Source organism: Mobula hypostoma, chromosome 8, assembly GCF_963921235.1.
Source record: "Mobula hypostoma chromosome 8, sMobHyp1.1, whole genome shotgun sequence".
NCBI lineage: Eukaryota > Metazoa > Chordata > Chondrichthyes > Myliobatiformes > Myliobatidae > Mobula > Mobula hypostoma.
This window is the reverse complement of record NC_086104.1, coordinates 16573273-16597678: the sequence shown is the minus strand read 5'-3', so window position 1 is coordinate 16597678 and position 24406 is coordinate 16573273. Positions and strand designations below refer to the sequence as shown.

The 24406-nt window shown below is 39.6% G+C and overlaps 1 protein-coding gene across 12 annotated transcripts in view; it reads right to left on the bottom strand.

The window, feature by feature from the left end:
- Nucleotides 1-24406, bottom strand: part of cep170aa (centrosomal protein 170Aa) — a 184026-nt gene that overhangs the window by 34582 nt on the left and 125038 nt on the right. For 5 of the 12 annotated variants that reach the window (XM_063055504.1, XM_063055506.1, XM_063055505.1 and 2 more), the window contains 5 exons: nucleotides 15036-15144; nucleotides 10491-12392; nucleotides 9846-10107; nucleotides 4137-4326; nucleotides 1461-1625 (listed from right to left, as the gene is read on the bottom strand). In XM_063055504.1, coding sequence (XP_062911574.1) covers nucleotides 1461-1625; nucleotides 4137-4326; nucleotides 9846-10107; nucleotides 10491-12392; nucleotides 15036-15144 — 2628 coding nt within the window. The remainder of the gene's footprint in view (nucleotides 1-1460; nucleotides 1626-4136; nucleotides 4327-9845; nucleotides 10108-10490; nucleotides 12393-15035; nucleotides 15145-24406) is intronic. The other 7 variants (XM_063055507.1, XM_063055508.1, XM_063055515.1 and 4 more) reach the window with 3 other exon arrangements.

The window sequence follows — 24406 nt, the reverse complement described above, 5'->3', positions numbered from 1 at the left end:
GCATTACCAAAACTACAACTAATCAGATCTCCGCCACTGGTGAATAAAATTGCTAATATTAATCCACAAAACACCAACTTGCAATTTGCCGAAATATTTTGAGCACAAAAATAAAATTCAGCGTCTTCTTTATTTATTAATTTGTAAGTATGTTGGCTTCGATAGCAAAGCCAGCATTTATGTACTTCCCTAACTGCCCCTTACACAGTTGGTGACAATAAATCAATGGCTTGTTAGACGATTTTGAAGAGCATTTAAAGCCAAATACATTGCTGTGGATCTGTAGTAACATAGGCAGATTTCAGCCTTTGAAGGACAGTAGTGATTCAGTAATTTGTGTGGTGATTATTAAGTTCCCAAGTTCCAGTACAATAACTAAATTTGACTTCTATTGGGTGGAAACATTGGCCCTCTTCACATCAGCGTGGTCATCTAAGCATGGAGCTGAAAGAAATGAGGGAGATCTTAAATAAATATTTTGCATCTGAATTTACTTGGGAGGCAGACACAGATCTATAAAACTGAGGCAAAAGAATATTGAGATCATTGACTGTATTGGGATTATAGAAGAGAGGAGGTGCTTACTATCTCGAAACAAATTCGGGTGGATAAATCTTCAGGGCCTGACCAGGAATCCCCTTAGACTGTGTGGGAAGCTAGTGCAGAAACTTCAAGGGCCTTGGCAGAGATATTTAAAACATCCTCGGCCATGGGAGAAGTGCTAGAGGACTGGAGCAGAGCAAATGTTGTTTCATTGTGGGTGGTATGTGGGAAGAATTCAGTTCAAAGAAATAATCTGGGGGATTCTGATCTAGATGTGGTCAAAGAGAAGGGATGCAAGTCATTAAATTCTGGGACAAGAATTTATAGCAAAATTGTTGGAGAATCTGAATGCAATGAGCCTTAACAAGAACACAGATGCCAGTGAGCAGTTGAGTTAACAAAGCAGTTAAGGGTTTCAGTGACCTTTAGATTGGAAAATGGGAAGAAGTATTGTATATGTGACGTAACAAAGCAAAAGCAGGCAGTCCTTGAGAAGTAGAATACAGGTCCAGCAATAATTTCAGTTCCTTTTTAAAAAGGGTCCAAGAAACACATTTTCCCTTTAGGGCAGGGGTTCCAAACCTTTTTTATGCCAGAGACACCTACCATTAACCAAGGGATCAGTGGACCCCAAGTTGGGAACTCCTGCTTTAAAGCAATGAAAATCAGAAGCCCATCCACTGACCAAAAATCAATGGATGTATGAAATTTTCAAAACTGATATTAACAAACTCATTCAGCCAGGACATTAAGAAAAGGCAGGTGAATGAAGTGGAAGTTGCTATAAAGTTCAGCCCTGATCTGAATGGCACAAGATATTCAAGGCGGTGTTGCATCTACTTCTGCAGCTATTAATCAAGGTTACAGATATTAATCAAGAATTATTTTCCCCAGTATCATATTGTTAGAATTCTTACTTCATCTCTATTCCAGGTCTTCCTCTTCGTAGCAACCTGCTCTGCAGCTTCTAAAATCCGAGATCTGGTTTCACTCAGTCGACCATTCCCAGCTGCTGCTCTTATACTGGGCACAGGAGGGATTTTTCTGAAGTTCAAACTTTCATCAAAAACACGATCAACCAACTGACCAAGATTTAAAAAAGAAAATGAAAAGGGTTACTGCATCTCCTAGGTAATAATGGTATATGTGTCTGGATTATACCAGCTAATAGAATTTAGGGTACAAGCATCCAAAACTCATTCTTACAATTTAAAGGCAATGTAAATTTATACTGGGTTGATATTTTGCAGTAGAAAAGTCTGAAAGATTCCATATCTGCAATCATCTCTTCCCCTACTCCCAACACTATGTCAGAAATCAAAGTTTTCTTGTTAAACAACCGAAGTACAAATTTTGGCTAATATTAAGAAAACATTAGGATCAATTTTCTTGTCCTTCAAACTTTTCAATTATCCTCAACAGCCAAACCTGTACTGATTATTCATTTAAGGTTATTTTGTGGTTATATTAACATTTCACTTTTTAACCAAAGATATAAAAATTATCTTCAAATTATAAAATAAGTTGAAATGGGAATAATTCCATCATTGACTCGTGGAGTAAGTGCAGTTATACTAACTTATAGAACGATATTTTACCTTGCCAGCTGACCCAATAACTGTTTAGCACAGGTTTCACTATTTTCAGTGAGTGAAATGCAAAATATACCAAGCATTTACATATTATAAATGGTCATGTGCAGTAAATTGTGATGCTTTATGATAGATAATCTGGGGGAAAAGTTGCTTTAAATGGACCAAATTTAAAAGAAATTCTCTCAATTTTTTAACTATCTATGGGAAATAGTCAAAGGCCTAAAATTTGAGAGTAATGCAATTTTCGTCATACATTTAACTTTTTCCCCCAATGTCACCACGTCCTGTTTATAATCATAGTATTAAGCAGTAGCTGGTGAATGTAACACCATGACATGATCACAACATCTACAGAAAAAGGTTTGCAGTTGACTGATTATTCAATGGCTGAACTACTAGTTTGCAGATTGAGAGTGGGACAGAAAACAAGACACTGTCATTCTACGTTTAACCCAGTTGAGTTTTACGTCCCTGAGGGCAGCAGGAATTCCTGTACTTCAGTGATGACCCTCCCAGATATGATGAGCTCTTACTCTTGAAATCAGTTCTGATTTCAGGAGTAAGAGTAGTGAGTTGGAGGCTCTGTCAAAGTGAACTAGCTCTGGAACTCATTCTGCGTCTCAAACTTAACGTAGGTTAAAATTCCTCATTGCACTGACAAGTTAACTTTAGGCCGCCACCCAGTGCGAACAGGAGGCAGCACTGCTGACCCTGGACATGCTCTTTTCAAAGCTGTGGCAGTATTACAAGTGTTCCTGAAAGCTGCTGAGGTTACTCAAAATAGTCTGACAAAGTGGCACCGTGTAAAACTGGATATCCAGCAGCTCCTGCTCCAGTTCATGTGCAGTGTTAAAAGTCTCATTAAGATTCTGGAGGGAGGGCAGGTCTTCAAGATAAGAGTTGGAAGGTGTTCAACTGCCCAGGTGCATGGTTCACGTGGATTTGCAGAAGATTTCTTTGATGCAGAGGTTAAGAGGTGAAGGTGATCACCTGGTAATCGCAGAGAGTTACGAAGGATGACTGTTGCTTGGTCAGTATTGTCTATGGTCATATCTCTTTCTAGCAACCAAGATAATCAAGAGTCAACTGTAATACTTTTGGGGAATAAAGTCTCAGCTCTAAAGCTGCAGCATAAACCAAATGATAAATGAGTATGAAATTACCAGGACACATGCCCCTGCATTTGTTTCTGGAATTGTATTCAGAGAAACACAGCTGAAGAGCATGATTTCAAATTAATATTTCAGACAAAAAAAAAAGCTCAAATTTTGGCCTATGAATTTGTACTGTTTTTGTCTGAATGTAAGAGAATACAAAGGCTAATAATAGTTTTTGCATTCTTCCACATAAACAAAAAGCCTCTCATTCAGCACCACAAATAAATTGAGTCAAAGAATAATACTCCAAATATTTGCCATCAGAAAGGAAATTGAGCAGCATGGAGATTAAAATTTAAAGCATTCACAAATTTTTACATATTAATAAATATACTATTTACAATTCCGTCATAGAGCAAGGAATACTCCCACTGCTGAATGGATATCTATAATAAACGGTATTTTGAGAAATTTTCAATCTAAAAATGATTTAGGAAAATTATAGACCCAATTTAAATAATAAATACTACACAAGCAACGTCAAGATTTTGCCAAAATGATGGCATCCTATTAGGAGTTAAAATACTTACGAATGGCAAGATGAGTAGCTATGCTAGTTAATGATGGAAAAGACAAAACAGATGGATATAATGTTCAAATGTTAATGCAAAATACGATAAACACTTCAATTTTGCTATCAATTTTCCAATTTCTCACTTGAGCAACTATTGCAATTTAGTTTGAAAATTTTAATGTCAAACATCTATTACTCAAGCAAATAATGTTATTGCACATTTTTATAAAAATGAACCAAATAGTCAGAAAAGTCAATTAAAATGAAATGTGTTTATAGTATACAGGATGGAATGCTAGAACAAAAAAGAAATAAAAAAGCAAGAACCTTAGGCATTCCTCCATGAAGGTCTCCTACCTCTTCCCTTGTGTCAATGGTTGAACCAGGGGTGGTGGCAGCAGTGCTTACTGTGGTACTAGGGGCTGTGCCCGACGAACTCACAGAATCAATCTCACCTGCCACGTCATGGATTTCACGTGCAAGGATGGCTAGATCCTTGGCCAGATCTTGACTGATCCTGATCGTGAAAAAGAAATGCAGAGCAAATCCTGAAGTATTACCCATTATAATTCAACAGCAATGAACAGAAGTTTCCTTAAATAATAAAGCAGCTCAAACTTTAAGTGCTTCACAATTGACTACAGAATGACTTTGGTCACCTCCCTTCCTCTCAAAATAAAAATGTATATTGCAAATTGAACTACAAGAGAAACCTCTCCTCCAGACACAGTACAATTACAGCCCTATTTCTTGTTATTCACATGACATTTTGTTATTCTATTAGAAGTGATCATGTACTGAAGGCACGTCATTTCATAATTTGAAAGAAATTTATCTTCCATTTACAATTAGTAACTTATCCCAGCAAGTTAAAAGACACGCTTAGTCATAGTGAAAAACTTGAACCCATGCCAGTTTGATCTGAGGTGCACACATTTTAAGTGAAACAACTTCTGTGTAGAACTCAGCACTCAAACAGCCATTTTTCATATTGGCACACAATAATGGAAGGCAATTTCACTCACCTCCTGCAGAACAATGATACAGCTAATGTGGGCCCAAGCTACACCTGTTTTTTTTTGTTGGATATGTAGAATACGCCTGTTTTCAATCCTTTGTGCCCCACTCATCTTTACCAGTATACTGATGACTGAATTGGAGCAGCTTGCTGTATTCATAAAGAACCCCAACCAGTTTCATTACTTTCCCTGTCAATTTCCAGCTTGCTCTCACCTTCATGTGATTCTGTTCCCCCTTTCTTTATTGTGAACCCTTCTTCTTCTGATTATCCTGCATTCAATATAACATTCTTTTCAATTTTTGGACCCTTATATGAGATTCCATTATACATCTACTATTTCCAACCCCCCCCCACCCCACCATAACCACATCAGCATTTAAGGATCATTCTCCCTGTTCCCCTCCTCCTGTTCTACCAATCATTCCTTCTCAAGCAATCACAGGAGATGAAACATCTGCCCTTTTACCTCTACTACTCCAATGATTTGAGGCTCATAAAGCCCTGCTGGATAAAGCAATGATTCACTTTGCACTTCTTCCACTCTAGCTTGTTGTAAAAGGTGACCATGATGCAGTCCACTGTACATTGTGGAGTTACCAATCACCACTCCAATCTTTGTGCAATGTGATGTCAAGGCCCATCAGAAGCCCAATGAATAGCATCTTATTTTTCGTCTGGAAGGTTGTACACTCCTATCTTCCAGATCCTATATTTGACCACAGTCAGTCCGTGTTGGCAGGAACATCTCTGACTCCATCACACTGAGCACTGGACCCCACAAGGCTGTGTGCTTAGCTCATTGCTGTTTACACTGCTAACACATGACTGTGCAGCCAGATTCAAGGAGAACCTGATCATTAAATTTGCAGACAATACCACAGTGGTGGGGCTCATCAGCAAAAATGATGAAACAATGTACAGGGAGGAGGTCAAACACCTAGAGAGCTGGTGCAGTTATAACAACTTGATGCTTAATGTCACCAAAACCAAGGAGATGATCATCGATTTCAGACGGTCTCAGCCTGAGCACACACCCCTCAGCATCAGTGGCTCCACAGTGGAGAGAGTGGAAAACATCAAGTTCCTTGGGGTGCAGATCTCGGACAATCTCACCTGGTCCAGGAACACCACTGGGATTGTGAAACGGGCCCAGCAGAGATTGCACTTTCTGAGGAAGCTTCCCACTAACATCTTAACTACATTCTACAGAGGCATGGTTGAGAGTGTGCTGACCTTTTGCATCACAACCTGGTACTCCAGCTGCAGTGCTGTCGACAAAAAAGCCTTGCAGAAGGTGGATAGGGGAGCAGAGAAGGTTACTGGGGACTCCCTACCTTCTGTCCAAGACCTCTTTCAGAGTAGATGCCTCCAGAAGACACAGTACATCATTAAAGACCCCTCACACCCTCTCCATGAACTGTTTGTTCTTCTGCCATCAGGCAAACGTTACAGGAGCATCAAAACTAAAACCACAAGGCTACTAAACAGCTTCCTCCCACAGGCAGTCAGACTGCTAAATAGCTGCTCCACCTGACTCTGCTTTGGACACTTTTAACTTGCACTGGACACATATAACTGATTTAACTGACATGTGGCTGTTGTGTTTTACTACTTACTGTTATGTTTATTATTTAGTGTTGCATTTGTTATGTTATGATTGCACTGCTCCTGAGAAACGCTGTCTCATTCTGCCCTGCAGAGCTGATGAATGGTTAGAATGACAATAAAGTTTTTTGAATCTTGAATCTTTTTCTATATAGGTCAGATCTGCTGCAGGTTACCCATCTGTCATTTTAACTTAATTTTCATCTCTCCAATTAACGCTGCCCGATCTGCTGGACAGCGCCCACATCTCTGCATTTCATTGCTTTTACATGTTTAGGTTTGTTTTTTTTGTTTTTTCCATCTCTAACTTCCTTCGTTAACTGAACAGCAGGACAGCATCAACACCAGCTTATCACAACGGCAACTCTGACCTCATCGTTAGTGAAATTTCCTTTATTCTACCTGTACCTACCACTCAACCCCACCCCACACTGCAACTTAAAACTAACTTGTTTTCTCTCCTTCCCAACTCTGACAAAGTAGTTTTGACTTAAAATTTTGTCTGGTTTCCTTTCCAAAGATGCTATGGGGCCTGCTGTTTGCTTTCAGCATTTAATGTTTTAATTGAAAAATTTCATCTTTATGTTATGGCAGAGATCTAAATGGTTCTTAAGGGGTTGGTGATAACTGTCCACAAATATGGCTAGGAATAATTTGAAAAGATTGGGAACTTTCACTGCAGCTACTGCAAACCAGCACTGGAACAAGCACTCAAATTCTCACATTCATCCTCAAAGAGGACGACAGAGTTGTCATACATTTTCAGGGGCTCAGGAAATCCCACAGAAGGTGGGGGAAGATGTAGTGACTGGATGGCTTAACATCTGGAATAATGCTTCAAGTAGATGGTTGAAAGTACGGGAAAAAATTTAATACCCTCAGAGCAGTTGAAGACAAATTCTATCCATACTCACCTGGTACTCCATGAAATTTAGCTTTGCCATTCTAACCTAAAGTTAATATGTGCACCACAGAAACACATCTTTTACATTAGTTATTTAAATATAGCAGGGATATCACAGAGATACAGTGCAAAATTTTCAAACAGTAGGAAGCAGAGAAACACTATCAACAAATCCTGACTGATACTCGGGTAAGTGTGGAAAAGCCCAGCCATTTGGAAGAGAAGGCTGTGATTAAGGAATCATCCACCACAGAGAATACCACTGTAAGTGCAGTAGAGATTGATAAAGATTTTGGTTTCTTGCTTCTATCTTTGCTCAAATCTTATCATTCCTGCTCCAGCTTGATCATTTTCACTTGGAAGAGCCATTTTCAGGATGGAGCAGAAGATCAAGTGCATTACCAAAATTCTTCTATACTAGTGCTCAGTAGCTACTGGGAATATCGTTGGGTGTATTTAAGGCAGAGATTGATAGGCTCTTGATTGGACGTGGCATCAATGGTTACGGGGAGAAGGCTGGGAACTGGGGTTGAGGAGGAGACTAAAAGAAAAGGATCTGCCATGATTGAATGGCAGAGCAGACTTGATGGGCTAGATAGCTTAATTCTGCTCCTACATCTTATGGTCTTATATACAGTAACATTAAATGACATAAATTGCTCAATTTATATCACTTGAATAAAATAAAATTCCTCCATGATCTAGTTTAGCTGAGTAATGACCCTGGCACTGAATGCAGAAAGAGGTCAGAACTGGAGAACTGAGATGTGCTTTAGTTTCAAGGGACAAGATCCTATCTGAGTATAGTAGTGCATGTCATCCACCTTCCTTGATGTAGGAAAGGAAAATTAATCAAATCCCTGCCACATCATGGAACTATTTGTAAAAACTGATCCAATTCACTAATGGGTAAAGAAATAATTCATCCCTGCCCAGAATAGCTAAATTGTGACTCTGAAGCCATCAATTCCTGAGCTACATCCGTTACATACTTAGCCATTGATAACAGATGCCACCAATGTTCAACCCATCCTCATAACCTGGCCCTCCCCAACATCGTAACCCTCTCTAGCAAACTACTCAAAGTTCATGGCATCAAATAGAAGTGCAGTATAAGTAACTGGCCTAAAGTGGATCAATATGAGAAGGAAAAAAAAATCTCAACCAGATTACTAGTGGGTGATATTCATATTAAAAAACCTGACATAATCACTTAGCACACCATATTAGAGAAAGAAAAAAATTATAAGCAGTTAGAACATTCTGAAAGCTATGTTAAACATGTTGACAGGTAAATCATAATGTACAATAAAATAACTTATGATTTAATAATCTATAATTGTTGCACTTGTTTTCCTCGTTTTAATTTCAAACTGAGAATCTTAAAAGCACATACATAATTTTTTAAAACATAGCTTTCAAAAAGTGGAAGTGCTACATTGTTCAAGAAACAGATCTATAGTTTTGAGTGAATATTTTCTCATAATTCAACTGATGTATGACCTGTGTTCTTCCCCCAGCTGCTGCCTAACCTGAGTATTTCCAGCATTTTCGCTTTATTCCAGATTCCAAGCATTGCAGGGTTTTCCTTTTATATGGTGCTTTACTATGTTCATACAGCCTGTAAAAACACTGTGACTAATGTTAAAATAGATGGATTCAGATTTATCTTTAAATTGTTAAATAGATTTCATTGGAACAAGTTAACCATTCATCAGGCAACATTGTCCAACTCAACCACCATAATTGCAATAGTCTGACATTTTGATGGAAAATTCTGGCAGCCAAGAGGATAAATATACCTACATTGCACTAGAAATATATTTTCTTGTTGTTTTAAGCAACTTACTATATAGTATAGAACATACTACATAAGTAACTATATTTGAAACAATATTTTATTGCCAAAATTTTCTTAATATTTGCAAAAATTAAATTAGGATCTTCTATAAAATGGACTTCCAATTTATATAATACATAATTTTGAAAATTTAACAATAGGTCACAGATCTCATCATGTTACAAATTTGTGACGGAGTATTTTAGCCTCCATTTGGTTCAGTGGGAAACTTCTAAGGCCAACAAGAAGTCTTGAAATGTAATCAGTGACCTGTACACGGTTATCTGATCTTGTGGTTGTGGACATGCTTTAACTTGCATCAGGAAAAGGGTAGCACTGGCCAAGATTTAATCTTAATAGAAATGTCAGATCAAAGTCATGGTCTACTGCAACAGCTTTCACAACTTATTAGCTCACTCTAGCCAACATGTATCAAAGAGCTAATTAACTAAGGCAGAAGGATGAGATTGTCCAATGAACTCCATATATAACTGCTCCCACTGATTAAAAAAAAAATGTGGAATTTAAAAAAAATCAAAGAATTGGTCATGATTAATTAATCATTCAAAAAATAAAACTGACCAAAAATTTGCAGTCCAGATTAGAAGATTCCAATTTATGTTTACATCAACGGTTATTAACAAAATTAGAACATAGAACACCTACTTTGATATTGAAAGATACCTGGCAATTTCCTCACTGTGAGCTGTCCAGTCCCTTATGTAGTCATCCTGTTCCTTCATCTTATTTTTCAGGAGCATGTTAGTTGATTGGGTTACATTACTACTTTGCAGTTTAGCACTCCTCAGTGCAGTGCTGGTTCGTAAACGGCTATGCTTGGGTGAACTACGATTTGACCCAAATTCATCTTCCGAGGTTGAAGCATAATCTGTAGGAAAGCGCCTCCATCTTGGACCTTGCAACAAGACTAAACATATAAACAACAAGGACGCAATGGGTATACCAGTGTGTAGAAGGAAATAACAATTCAAAGATTACTGATAAGTATTTTTCTATCCAGTTTAAAACCAGCAAGCTTTAAAATTACAAGATATCCTAAGAAGCTAACCCTCTATTTATTTGGATGTCATAACATACAACATATGCACTTGTATTACATGTTATGGAGAAAAAATGCACATTGAACACAAAATAAAACTTCTACGTTTAAAAATACTTGTCTATTTAAAGATATTAATTTTAAATAACAAATAAATGGACAGCTAATCTTCTTTAATATAATGTCATACATCGATTGCTTCTTCCAGCATCTAATAAACAAAATATACATACGATAGTTTAATGGTTTACCTGATGGGGAGCCTGGACCCATTGCAGACACTTTGCCTTTTGAAGAATCAGGCATTCTTGAAATGCTATTAGCACGAAGTCTGGGCGGCACTTTGCTATCTGCCAGTGAGGTGCCACGCAAGTTGCCCCGAGTGGAGGAGTCACCACTTCGACCAACGCTACTCCGAGTTATTGTTGCTTCAGAGTCACTGCGAGCTGATATTGAACCTAGTCGGCTGCGGCGTGGTTGTGCAAGGAGATCTAATCTAGAGGGCGCTTTTCTGCCTGTGGGTGGCTTTGATGTAGTTGAACTGGTTGTCGATACCTCAGACACCACTGAAACTTTGTCTGCATCAGCTAGTTCATTATCCGATACATCTCCGAGGCGTGCCCTGCGTAAAATAGATGCCCTGGTTGGCCGTGGCTTGGGTAGCGTGGTTGATTTGCCGGCTGAGCCGACTGCTGTAGTTTTTGTCTTGGATAATTTATTGCCCTCCAGTTTCGAATGCAGCAGCTCATCAGTGGATGTGAATGATGTCCGCCCTTGTGACCGACTGGAATAAGTCTCCTGATCTGAAGAAAGAAAATCAGAGATTGTAGACTGAGGTAAGCTTGAGGTTTGGTCATCATCAGTCAAGTCAAAAGAGGCCTGTCTTGCTCTTCCAGTGGGCTGTACTGATCTGCGTGGCTCTGTTCTAATATTGGGGTCTGAAGCACGACTTTTGGTTTTTCTGTCAACAAGTTTTTCTCTAGCATTGGTTGCAACAGCCCTAGACTGATCCTTAGGAGTTTTTGTGAAGCTTTTTTCCTTATGAAGATTACTCAGAGTTCTCCGTTTTTGAAGAGATTTCTTTTCTGCATCTCCGCTAACTAAGCTGATAGTACTTGCAGTGTCAACATCCGACTCAGGGGAAATGGAATCATCCCTGTGGTAGCTTGGAGTCTCTGCTTCACCATCCAGCTTGTTCTCATCCTTTAGCTTTGCCTCAAGGAAAGCCATCACTGCCTCAGTATCCTTCAACAATGCAGTAGTGCCACTGGTAGAGTCTGCCCCAATAGAATTACTCCTTTCTTGACTGCGTATGCTTTTATGTGCATCACCAGACGAAACAGACTGCTTGCTAATTCGAGGTATGAGTTCTAAGGGCACATTACCGCTTGGCTTCTCTATAGTGAAACTTCCCTGTCTGACCAAAGGTCTGGGAGAATCCTTTTTCTCTGCATCTGCACCTTTAGAACTATGCCCTCTGACAGGCTCTTCTAACTTCTTCTGTTTTCCGTCACTCTGAACTTCTGTTTTGTCTGAAGCACTTGTGGCGACAGCTTGTTTGGATTCCCGCAAGTGAGGTTTTTGGGATGTCACTTGTCTTGGTGATGTTTCTTTGCTTTTATCAGTTTGCAAAGGCTTACCAGCAGTCATTGTTTTAGAAGAACTCCGATGGTGCAAGTTTTCTTTGTAACCCTGTTGTTGAGTTTTGGGTGAAGATTGTCTTGCTGCTGATAACGCCCTGACAGCATCTGCTTTCGCTTTAATAGACTGTGTGGAGCTACCAGAATGAAACACCGCAGTTTCCTTGCCATTTGCATTTCCACCGTGAGTCTCCCCAGCACTGCTAATTTTAACACCAGAGCTGTCGGCAGGCCAATTTGTATTGGTGTAATCCTTTGGTTTGTCTTTTTGGTGAGGTGGAGTTGTAGTTTCTTTCTCAGGGAGCTCAGTGTCTTGTTTTTCATCTATTTCCCGTCTGGGTTTGGCTAGACTTAAAGTGAGGGGATCTTTTGACCTTTGGCCTTCCAGTGTTTTGTCCTCCATTGGAAGCTGTGGGAGTGTTCTCCTCTTTCTCTCGGCCATACAGGCTGAAGCTGTTTCTGATGTTGTCAACACGCTCTTTGCTGAAATACCGGATTCACTGATATCTGCATCTATGGCCAATAAACAATGTTACCTTGAATTGTTAGGAAGTGTCAAACAACAGCTTCAATTCACATTCCCATCCAGGTATCAGAGGGCAACACAAGTTTATTTTGGGACGAAAATATCATGATATGCATGTGCTGGAAAACCCCCATTAAAATAACAAAATACATTTTGGTACTTATTTAGCAGGAATGACATCTAAAATTTAAAAATAGTGCAGTAAACACCAAAAAGGTTACTAAATTAAGGTACATAAGCAAGTGGAAAGATTAATTGGCAAGAAGATGCTGGCTCTTTCAATCACTTGTACAGTAAAACTCACTGCACTGGTGATGATGGATATCTATATTGTGAATGTCAATTTTCTCCTTAGTCTTTTCTTACCTTGCTTTGCATATTTTCTACATGATATTATATATATGCACTTTGGTCAAATTATTTCTACTAATAATACCACAAAATACAGCATAACAATTAAGCTGCTTTGTTTTATTCAAATGGTATCTCACCCACATTTTCTGGCTCCAAGCACAAATTTTCTTTTTTGTCCTTGAATAGTCCCTAGCTATCTCTTGTTGGCCATGAAGGAATTAAAATATGGGAGGAAACATCAAAGTCGAATGAGTCAAGGACAGTGGAAGTGGAGAAACCAATTGTCCTCATTCTTTCCACATGGTTGAAGGAATGGAGGTGCCATTTTGTGAAGCTTCTCTGTGACGTCTATTTTGTGAGCAGTCTTGTGAACTGGTTTTGTTGAGGAATAGCTGTGATTTAAAGTGGACACAGTGATGTACCTGATAATCTGCTGAACTAGATATCCTTTCCAAAAAGTTATTTGTGGAGTGTTCTTTGGTAGGATAGGATAGCAACTGGCCAGTCTGCTCTGATTCAGACAAAGGGACAATAATTACAAGCAACACACACAAAAAATGCTGGTGAATGCAGCAGACCAATTACAAGTTGTCACTTGTGAAAGGGCAATAAAATGGTGCTGGTTGGACCAGAGCCAAGGGGAAAATGACACGAGTTAGCCAGATAGGCCAGGACCAATAAGATTAAAACACAACATTTGAACTGATACGGAACGTATTTCAGTCAGAGGCTTTAAATACAAAGCAGTTCAAACTCTGAAGACTAACTATCGCAAGGAAGGCCTCCCATGCCAGGGGCTGGGAGAAGGATCAATCATATGGCTAATGGAAAATCCTCAATTTTAATGTCATAAATTGGAGAAGTGGTCTGAGTGAGTATTAGCGCAGAGGAAGCAGCAGAATTAATGTTTTAAGTTGTTGCCCCAGGGTCAACATAACTATGTTGGTGTTTTTGCAGAGACAATGAAGTGCAAGCTTTGATTAAAAGTTGTGCAGTGAATTGCATAACCTAGATCAATTGATAATAGTCAACACTCCTGTTTTAAATCTATGTACAAAATGCCTGGGATTCTCCTTAATCCTATTTGCCAAGGATATATCAAGGCCTCTGTTGGTTTTCCTGATTATTTTTACATTCCTTGAGAGCTTCGCCGAATTTCATCATCATAAACTTTATACATGCTTTTTTTCTTTATCAAATCAACAAAATTTACAACATCTCTCATCATCCAAAGTTTCTGAACCTTGACATCCTCATTTTCCCTGTTAATGGAGTATGCTGGTCCTGAATTCTGGTCAGCTGGTCTTTAAAAGACTCACATGTCAGATGTGACTTATCCAACAACGCCTGCTCCTAATCTACTCTTGCCAAACATTGCAGTAATTAGCCTTCTCCCAATTTAGCACTCCCACCCCTACGCAAATCCAGCACTATACTGATCCATAACTATTTGAAAACTTAAGGAGTTATGATCACTATTCTCAAAGTGCTCTCCCAGTAAAACTTTCATCAATTCAGTAGGCTGATGGATTGTTGACCTTTATTGTCAGAGTTATGAATATAAGAGAAATTTTGATGCATCTTTATAAGATGGTGGTGATAACATTCTTTAAGAATTATCTACAATTAAGGAAGATGTACTTATGCTGACTGTGACACTGTTGACTGCTGAATAAAGTTAAGCTGAGCAGGTTGGGCCCATAGAGAGGATTGACTTGTGATCTTATTTAAGCATCTGACATTGAGGGGGTGCATGTCAGGGGTTGTTCCCCCTAGTCAGGGTATTTAGAACTAGTGGGGGCATAATTTCAGAGTAAGAGTTTACCCTGTTTCAGATGGAAGTGATAAAGAATTTTTTCTCTTGGAAGGTTGTGAATCTGTACCTCCATAGCTCACCAGGATAGAATTCCAATCAACATGTATATTCAAGGCAGAGATAGAACATTTATTTTACAAGGCATTAGAGAATTATATGGAGAACGTAAAAACATCATGCAAGGCCAAGTAAATCACTTAAGATCTCAGTGATCAGGGAGAAGACTCAAGAGGACAACTCTTGCTTATATATAAAACATTTAAATACCCTGTGCAACAATATATAAAAAAACTAATTCTTCTCCTCTTCTAATTACGTTTTTCTAATTATGATGAATGATTACCTGGAAATTAGGAATATGAAAAAGCTATTTACCTGTAACTAACTTCACTAAACTTAATGTACTTAACTTTTAGATTAATAAACAAGCAAACTTTGAAAGAAAATTAAGGAGAACTACCTTGATCTTGACCAACGGAAGTAGGTGCTGCCACATCATTGGCAGCTAAATTTGCCCACTGTGACACCCACTTGGGAGAAGTCGGTGCAAAGGAGCCTTCAGGATGAATCTGGAAAAATAGACAAACATCAACTGTGATTATTTTGCAAGTGAGCAACAATTGAACTTCTGCAAATATTATAAGCAAAGTTTGAATCCAAAATAAATTCATTTAACAATCGATTAAAATTTAATTTTTTGCAATAATCATGCTTTAATAATTAGTACAAAACAATGAAATTTTGGACTTTTAAAGCTTTGGTTACTAATGGTACTTGACTTTCCTCACTCCACCACAGAAAGGGAAAAATCCTTTATTATCACCAAAGGAAGAAGTTAATTGACTGTCAGTACTCAGCTTCAAACAATTCTGAAATTATTTTATTTACTTTTCTCATTCTCTAATTGCATGAACTTCAACAGGACATGGAACTCCACAGGTTTAATGACCACCTTTTTTTTTGTTATTTAACACAAAGCATGCATTGCTTTTCCCCAGGGGAGAATTGCCACTTCCTTCCATTGTGAAGATCACTGAGAAAATGCATCAAAAATTATTTCATGTACAGAAAAAGTTCCTTGGAAAAGGGCAAGTTGGAAAGATGGAGGGAGATAAAGGAAGGAGATAAAGAACGGAGAAAGGCCATGAACAATGTCAGTGAGAGGAAGATGAAGCCAGCCAGTGTTGTCAGAAAACTGAAGGCAATATCTAACAGAGGAAGGTGGACACGATTATTCTAGTAGCAACTTGGGTAGACTGAAGTCCTCAAACTACTGGCAAGACTGGAATTAACTCTCCAGTTAAGAAGTTTTCATTGTCCTTCTAGGCCTCATATAGACATTAAGATTTTGTGCAAATTATGTCAAAATAGTGTTGCCTGCAGCTTAGCTTCACCATGTACCCAGCAGACATAGTGTGCTGGCTGGGTATGTGCATAAAAGTGTCTGCAACAATTTTATTCACTTTTATTTAGAAATACAGGCCCTTCTGACCCAACAAGACCATGCTGCCCAAATACACCCATCTGACCAATTAACCTACTAACCAGTATGCCCTTGGAATGTGGAAGGAAACTGACGTGATCATGGAGAGAACGTACAAGCTCCTTACAGACGGTGGCCGGAATAGAACCTGGGCTGCTAGGGTTGTAATGCATTACACTAACTGCTATGCTATTCATGCTGCCCCAATGATGTCTCTGCATTCCATGGTATTCTACTTTGACTTGCAAATAACCTTCTAAGGACAAGTTTGGCTAAGCCTGCCTTAGACTAGATCACCTGCAGAGACAACATTTAAGTACTGGAGTATAATAACATACAGCATACATAATGATCAAATATGCCAAATGAACAGTCCATGACTAGATACCAATTTCACTCAAGAATAGCAATTCGAAAAGGTACATTCAAAAATGAGTAAAATGGTGCAGTCTGTTTCCTGGTATAGCAGTGATTCAATCATCTAATTTTGTCACTAACCAGATATCCTGATGTTTTTGACCTACTTCTTTTAAAGCCTCAGTTTATGGGGCAGGATGGTGGCGCAATGACATCAGCGCCGGACTTTGGAATGGAAGTTCCCGGGTTTGAACCCAGTCAGAGCCGCTCCCGAGTACGCTTTCCATCCGTGCCGGGTTGAGGGTCGAGATCGCAACTCAAACTCGGAAAATAAAGGGGAAAATACGGCGAAATGTCTGTGTGAGGAGTGGCGCACAACACAGTCTCTCTCTCTCTCGCTCTGTGCCTTGTAAAGGCATGAAAAAGACATCATCCCGCCAACATCGCACATGCACGGATGCACGCAGACACACACGCACACGCCAAAAGAAAAGAAGTCTCAGTTTATGGGCAAGTTTGGAAAGTCCATTTTTAGCTGCACCAAAAAACTTAGTTCCAAATATTGACTAGCCTTAATAAGACTGAGCAATCTCCCCTTTAATAATTAAGAGCAAATCAGTCTCACACCTTCAGGTGGACAGGAAGATGTTCTTGACAAGGGATGCAGGAGATAGAAATACAAAGATAGTACAGTTGAATGTGTGGCTAAAGAGGTTATGTAGTTGGAAGGGCTTCAGATACTTGGACCGTTGGGCTCCCTTCCAAGGCAGATGGGACACATACAAAAATGAAAGGTTGCAGCCCAAACTGGAGAGGCTCCAATATGCTTGCAGGGTGGTTTGTTAGTGCTACTCAGGAGATTTAAACCATATGGTAGAAAGTGGAGTATCAGTCAGCAAGTGGTTAGATTGAGGTAGAGATTGTCAAATGAGAGGAAGTTCAGGTAGGGCCAGATTAATAAACACAGTGGATGTGAATTTATTTTAATACAAGGAGGAGAACTGATAAGGCAGATGAACTTATAGCCTGGATTAGTTCATGGAACTATGATACTGCAGCTATCAGAGAAACTTGATTAAGCAAAGGGTCGGACTGGCAGTTCTACATTCTAGAGTACAAATCTTTCAGAAATGATTTGAGAAGAATGTAAAATAGGTGAAGGAATTGAACTCGCAAACAACAGGAATTCTGCAGATGCTGGAAGTTCAAGCAACACACATCAAAGTTGCTGGTGAACGCAGCAGGCCAGGCAGCATCTCTAGGAAGAGGTGCAGTCGACGTTTCAGGCTGAGACCCTTCGTCAGGACTCACGAAGGGTCTCGGCCTGAAACGTCGACTGCACCTCTTCCTGGAGATGCTGCCTGGCCTGCTGCGTTCACCAGCAACTTTGATGTGTGTTGGTTGAGGGAATCGAACTGCTGATTAAGAAGAATGTCACAGCTATACTGACAGGGAACAAACAGGAGAGCTTATCCAGAGGAGGAAAGGAGCAATCATTATGATAGGCGTATACTATAGACCTCCTAAAAGCCATCTGCAACCAGATGAGCGTGTATAGGCGGATAATATAAAGACAGTAAAACAACAGTTATTATAGTGGATGATTTTAGCCTCCCTAACAGAATGCAGAATAAAGTGTAACAGCAACAGAGAAAGCACAGTGCAGATGAACAATAAAGTACAAGATAATAAATAGATTGATAAGTGATAAACAGTCTTACAAACAGCAGGGCAGAAGCTGTCCTTGATGCTGGTGGTATGTATTTTCAGGCTGGGTGGGGGCCTTAGATTATGCTGGCTGCTTTATTAAGGCAGCAGAATTTGAGGTCATGTGCAGAGTATTAACATATCAATTCATTTTGAATCCAAGTAGGATACTTTCAATTATGCATTGATAAAATTGGTAAGGGTTGATGGGAACATGCCAAATTTCTTTCGCCTCCCGAAGAAAGGCATTGATGAGCTTTCTTGATCTTCGCTAGTTCCAAAGCAGAACTTGATCTTCACTGCTCAACAAGAGAAATACAAGAAGCAGCACCAACCACAATACATTGCATTTTTTGACCTCACTTAAGATTTTAAACTTAATTTTAAAAAAATGCTCCGTCCCAGACAACATGCAAGCAAATTGCCATTAGGTCCTTATAATGTATCACAGACCCTCCCAGTTTACCTCCCTCGAAGAGTTTGTGAAATATTCTTCTGAAATACAGCTACCCATAGAAATTAGTCTCTATTTTACATTTTGTGACAGTGGGGAAGGCATGACCCTTAATCCTGAGAAAATACAACATCCCTGTTAACGTAAGACCATAAGACATAGGAGCAAAATTAGGCCATCTAGCCCATCGAGTCTGCTCTGCCATTCAATCATGGCTGTTCCTTTTCTTTTAGTCTCCTCCTCAACCCCAGTTCCCAGCCTTCTCCCCGTAACCTTTGATGCCACGTCTAATCAAGAACCTATCAATCTCTGCCTTAAATACACCCAACGACCTGGCCTCCACAGCAGCATGTGGCAACAAAATCCACAAATTCACCACCCTTTGGCTAAAGAGAATCTTCCGCATCTTTGTTTTGAAAGGGCACCCACCCCTCTATCCTGAGCTGTGCTTTCTTGTCCTGGACACTCTCACCATGGGAAACCTCCTTTCCACATCTACTCTGTCTAGGCCTTTCAACATTGAAAAGGTTTCAATGAGATCCCCCCACACCCTTCTGAATTCCAGCGAGTATAGACCCAGAGCCATCAAACATTCTTTCTATGATAACCCTTTCATTCCTGGAATCATCCTTGTTAACCTCCCCTGGACACTCTCCAATGCCAGCATATATTTTCTAGGTTGAGGGGCCCAAAACTGTCCACAATACTCAAGGTGAGGCCTCACCAGTACCTTATAAAGCCTCAGCATCACATCCTTGCTCTTATGCTCTAGACCTCTTGAAATGAATGCTGACGTGAAACATTAAAGCACTGGAACAGGCCTTTCAGCCCGATGCCTGTGCATGATGCAAATTAAACTAATCCCATATGCTTGCGCCAGATCCATTTCTTTCATCCAAGTCTGTTCTCATGTCTGTCTACCTTCCTCTTAAACACCATTATTAAATCTGCTTCGGCCTACTCCACCCCCAGTAGCAAGTTCCAGGCATCTACAATAAGAAAAATCTCTTAAACTTTCCCATCTCACTTTAAACAGTTCAGTTTAAAGCTTATACATTATAACAATAATAAATTTTTCTATAACAATGGTTTCATCTAAATAAAAATGTTTATGCTAGAGTATAACTTGGAAAGTATATACAGTACTTCTATTTTTGTCAAGTATGTTAGACCAAAAAGTAAGAATCTTGACCATGGATATTTCTCAAAAACTTTATATGTTTAAATCTTCTCAGTTCCTAGAACTCATACTGCCCTCTGTTGGAAAACACCACATAAAATTAAAAATCCATCTAACTAATGACTAAACAAAACACAGCTTAAAAAAATACCCACACTAAAACCTAACACTGTTCTTTTCCTACAACAGGTCATTCCCTCCATACCCCTCCCATCCATGTACATTTCCAAATCACTCTGAAATGTTGAAATCAAACCCACATCCACCACTTCAAGGTAGGCAGCTCATTGCACACGCACCATATGAATGAAGAAATTCCTCCTCAGGTTCCTCTTAAATATTTCACTTTTCCACCTTTAATTTTGACCTCTAGTTCTAGTCTCACCCAATCCTCAGTGACGATAGCCTGCTTGCGTTAGCCCTTTCTGTAACCATCAAGTTTGTACACCTCGATAGAATCTCCTCTCATTCTCTTCTGCTTCAGGAAATAAAGTTCTAACCTGTTGAATATTTCCCAGTAACTCAGGTCCTCAAGTCCCGGCAACATCCTTATAACGTTTTTTTCTGTACTCTATGGGCATATTACAATTAAGATATTCATTAGCTGCAGTCCTGACTCATCAGCAGAGCCTCTGTCTAATTATGTGTTCATTTTATTGCTAAACTGACACATATATAATTACTTCTGTATTAATTTTAAAATAAAAAATTATAATTAAAAAGTTTTAAAATAACTTTCAATTATTTTTTTAATTGCCTCACTTTATGATAAGTAATTAAGGTGTCAAAGTTAATTAATTCAATTTTAAATGAACCACAAAAAATATTACACAGCCAACTTATCTTTAAATTTAAAGACAAAGCAAAGAAAGAATACTTTGAAAAGAATGCCCTAGCATCATGCAGCAGAGAGAGGCCACTTGGCCATCATACTTATTTTGCAGCATTGACAAGACTACATAATTAGACTCATCTGTGCTCATTCCTTAAAGCCACAGGAAGTTGCTGTTTTAGAAGTTTTTTTGCCTTGATCAATCAAAATCCACACCTGTTAAATATCCATTGCTTTTAAGAGCAATTTTTTTTTTAAGAAAAAGCATACCAACTTAACACTGACAACAATTTTAACCCTGATAATTAAATGGTACAGTATCCTCTGGGTAACACCCCAAATTATCAACAGGGCCTGCTATTTCTACTGACTCAACTTGAGTATATAGCCAACAATAGAGTTCCACCTAGCAACATGTTGTTGTTCAGTCTACAGACATCTCTTGGGTTTACAGCTGTTGAACTTTATTTTAAAGTTTATGGCTAAAGTTGGTGTGTTCTAAAATATAAAGTGGCAAGGTTGCAAACAAGAGAAAATCTGCAGATGCTAGAAATCTGAGCAACACACAGAAAATGCTGGAGGAACACAACAGGTCAGGCGGAATCTATGGAAAAAAAGTACAGTCGACGTTTCAGGCCGAAACACCTTCCACACACAAAATGCTGGAGGAACTCAGTAGGTCAGGCAGCATCTATGAAAAAATAGTACTGTCCACACACAAAATCTGTAAGGGTTTTGGCCCGAAACATCGACTGCACTTTTTTCCATAGACGCTGTCTGGCCTGCTGAGGTCCTCCAGCATTTGTGTCAGCAGTAAGGTTGTTTTACATTTTAAGATGCATCAGCTTTCTGAATTACAATTTTTAAATGATGGTTTTCACCAGGTACAAATGTTCATTTCTAGACATACTCAAGACCCGTCCCTAAAATAGTCAAGCTACATGTTCTTTGTTCCCACCTTACTTTGATCAACCTTTCAAGCTTCTGCTACTGATTACCAGTTTACAATTGCAATTAATTGCTTCTATTCAACTCCTTCAGAGAACTGTCCTACCTGTCATTTTCCCCTTCAAATGTTATTTTGATGTAATTTGTGTAATATCTACAAAAAACCAAATCCATTCCCTCAATGAGCATTGATAAGATGCATGACAATGGAAGGCAGGACAGGTTGGATTACAATACCCCTTCAAATGTGGTATATTCTGTATGGAACTGTAATGGTCATTAGAACGTTGCCAGATTAAAGTCAGAACAGACAATCAGATAATTGATTAAAGGTGGTGGTTTTAAGAAAGCTTGAAAAAGGGAGTCAGTACAAAGGCAGAACGGGGGTATGATAAAACAGAACAGCAGAGGAACAGGACCTACTGTCCACATGTTGTGCCAAACCAATTAAATCAGTAATCAAACAGCCCTCAACAGTATGCGGTACTCCAGATGCAGCTGAACTAATGTTTTATAAAGCTGCAACATAGCTTCCTGACTTGTGAACTCAGTGCCTCAACTAATAAAGGCAAGTATGTCATTTGCATTCTTAACCACCCTATCAACCTGTGTGGTCATTTTCAGGGAGCTGTGAACTTAGACCCCAACATCCTGCTGCTCATCAACACTGTTAAGGCTGTTGCCCATAAAAGTGTACTGTCCCTTTGCATTTGACCTAACAAGCTGCAACACTTCGCATTTGGCCAGGTTAAACTCCATTTGCCATTTCTCCACCCACATCTGCAATGTCAGTAGTAGGTAAGTTATTGGAGGGAGTACTAAGAGACAGAATCTACAGGCATTTGGATAGACAGGGGCTTATTAGGGAGAGTCAACATGGCTTTGTGCGTGGTAGGTCATGTTTGACCAATCTGTTGGAGTTTTTCGAGGAGGTTACCAGGAAAGTGGATGAAGGGAAGGCAGTGGATATTGTCTACATGGACTTCAGTAAGGCCTCTGACAAGGTCCCGCATGGGAGGTTAGTTAGGAAAATTCAGTCGCTAGGTATACATGGAGAGCTGGTAAATTGGATTAGACATTGGCTTGATGGAAGAAGCCAGAGAGTGGTGGTAGAGATTTGCTTCTCTGAGTGGAGGCCTGTGACTAGTGGTGTGCCACAGGGATCAGTGCTGGGTCCATTGTTATTTGTCATCTACCCCCATCAATGATCTGGATGATAATGTGGTAAATTGGATCAGCAAATTTGCTGATGATACAAAGATTGGAGGTGTAGTAGACAGTGAGGAAGGTTTTCAGAGCCTGCAGAGGGACTTGGACCAGCTGGAAAAATGGGCTGAAAAATGGCAGATGGAGTTTAATACTGACAAGTGTGAGGTATTGCACGTTGGAAGGACAAACCAACGTAGAACATACAGGGTTAATGGTAGGGCACTGAGGAGTGCAGTGGAACAGCGGGATCTGGGAAAACAGATACAAAATTCCCTAAAAGTGTCATCACAGGTAGATAGGGTCGTAAAGAGAGGTTTTGGTACATTAGCCTTTATTAATCGAAGCATTGAGTATAAGAGCTGGAATGTTATGATGAGGTTGTATAAGGCATTGGTGAGGCTGAATCTGGAGTATTGTGTTCAGTTTTGGTCACCAAATTACAGGAAGGATATAAATAAGGTTGAAAGAATGCAGAGAAGGTTTACAAGGATGTTGCCGGGACTTGAGAAACTCAGTTACAGAGGAAGGTTGAATAGGTTAGGACTCCATTCCCTGGAGCGTAGAAGAATGAGGGGAGATTTGATAGAGGTATATAAAATTATGATGGGTATAGATAGAGTGAATGCAAGCAGGCTTTTTCCACTGAGGCAAGGGGAGAAAAAAAATCAGAGGACATGGGTTAAGGGTGAGGGGGGAAAAGTTTAAAGGGAACATTAGGGGGGGGCTTCTTCACACAGAGAATGGTGGGAGTATGGAAAGAGCTGCCAGACGAGGTGGTAAATGCGGGTTCTTTTTTAACATTTAAGAATAAATTGGACAGATACATGGATGGGAGGTGTATGGCAGAAAATGGTTCGGTACAGCCAAGAAGGGCCACAGGGCCTGTTTCTGTGCTGTAGTTTCTATGGTTCTATGATCCCACTATATTTTTTGCTAGTCTTCTACCCTATCGACAACAGGACTAATCTTCACATCACCTGCAACTTAATAATCACACACCTACATTTTCATCCAGGTAATTTATATACATCACAAACAGCAGAGGTCCTTGTCCAGATCTCTGTGGAACACCAGTAATCACAGACCTCCAGCTAGAATAAGTCCCATCGATCATAGAAACATAGAAAATAGGTGCAGGAGTAGGCCATTCGGCCCTTCGAGCCTGCACCGCCATTCAGTATGATCATGGCTGATCATCCAACTCAGAACTCTGTACCTGCTTTCTTTCCATACCCCCTGATCCCTTTAGCCACATCTAACTCCCTCTTAAATATAGCCAATGAACTGGCCTCAACTGTTTCCTGTGGCAGAGAATTTCACAGATTCACCACCCTCTGCGTGAAGAAGTTTTTCCTCAGCTCGGTCCTAAAAGGCTTCCCCTTTATCCTTAAACTGTGACCCCTCGTTCTGGACTTCCCCAACATCGGGAACAATCTTCCTGCATCTAGCCTGTCCAATCCCTTTAGAATTTTATACGTTTCAATAAGATCCCCCCCTCAATCTTCTAAATTACTGCGAGTATAAGCCTAGTCGATCCAGTCTTTCTTCATATGAAAGTCCTGCTATCCCAGGAATCAATCTGGTGAACCTTCTTTGTACTCCCTCTATGGCAAGAATGTCTTTCCTCAGATTAAGGGACCAAAACTGCACACAATACTCCA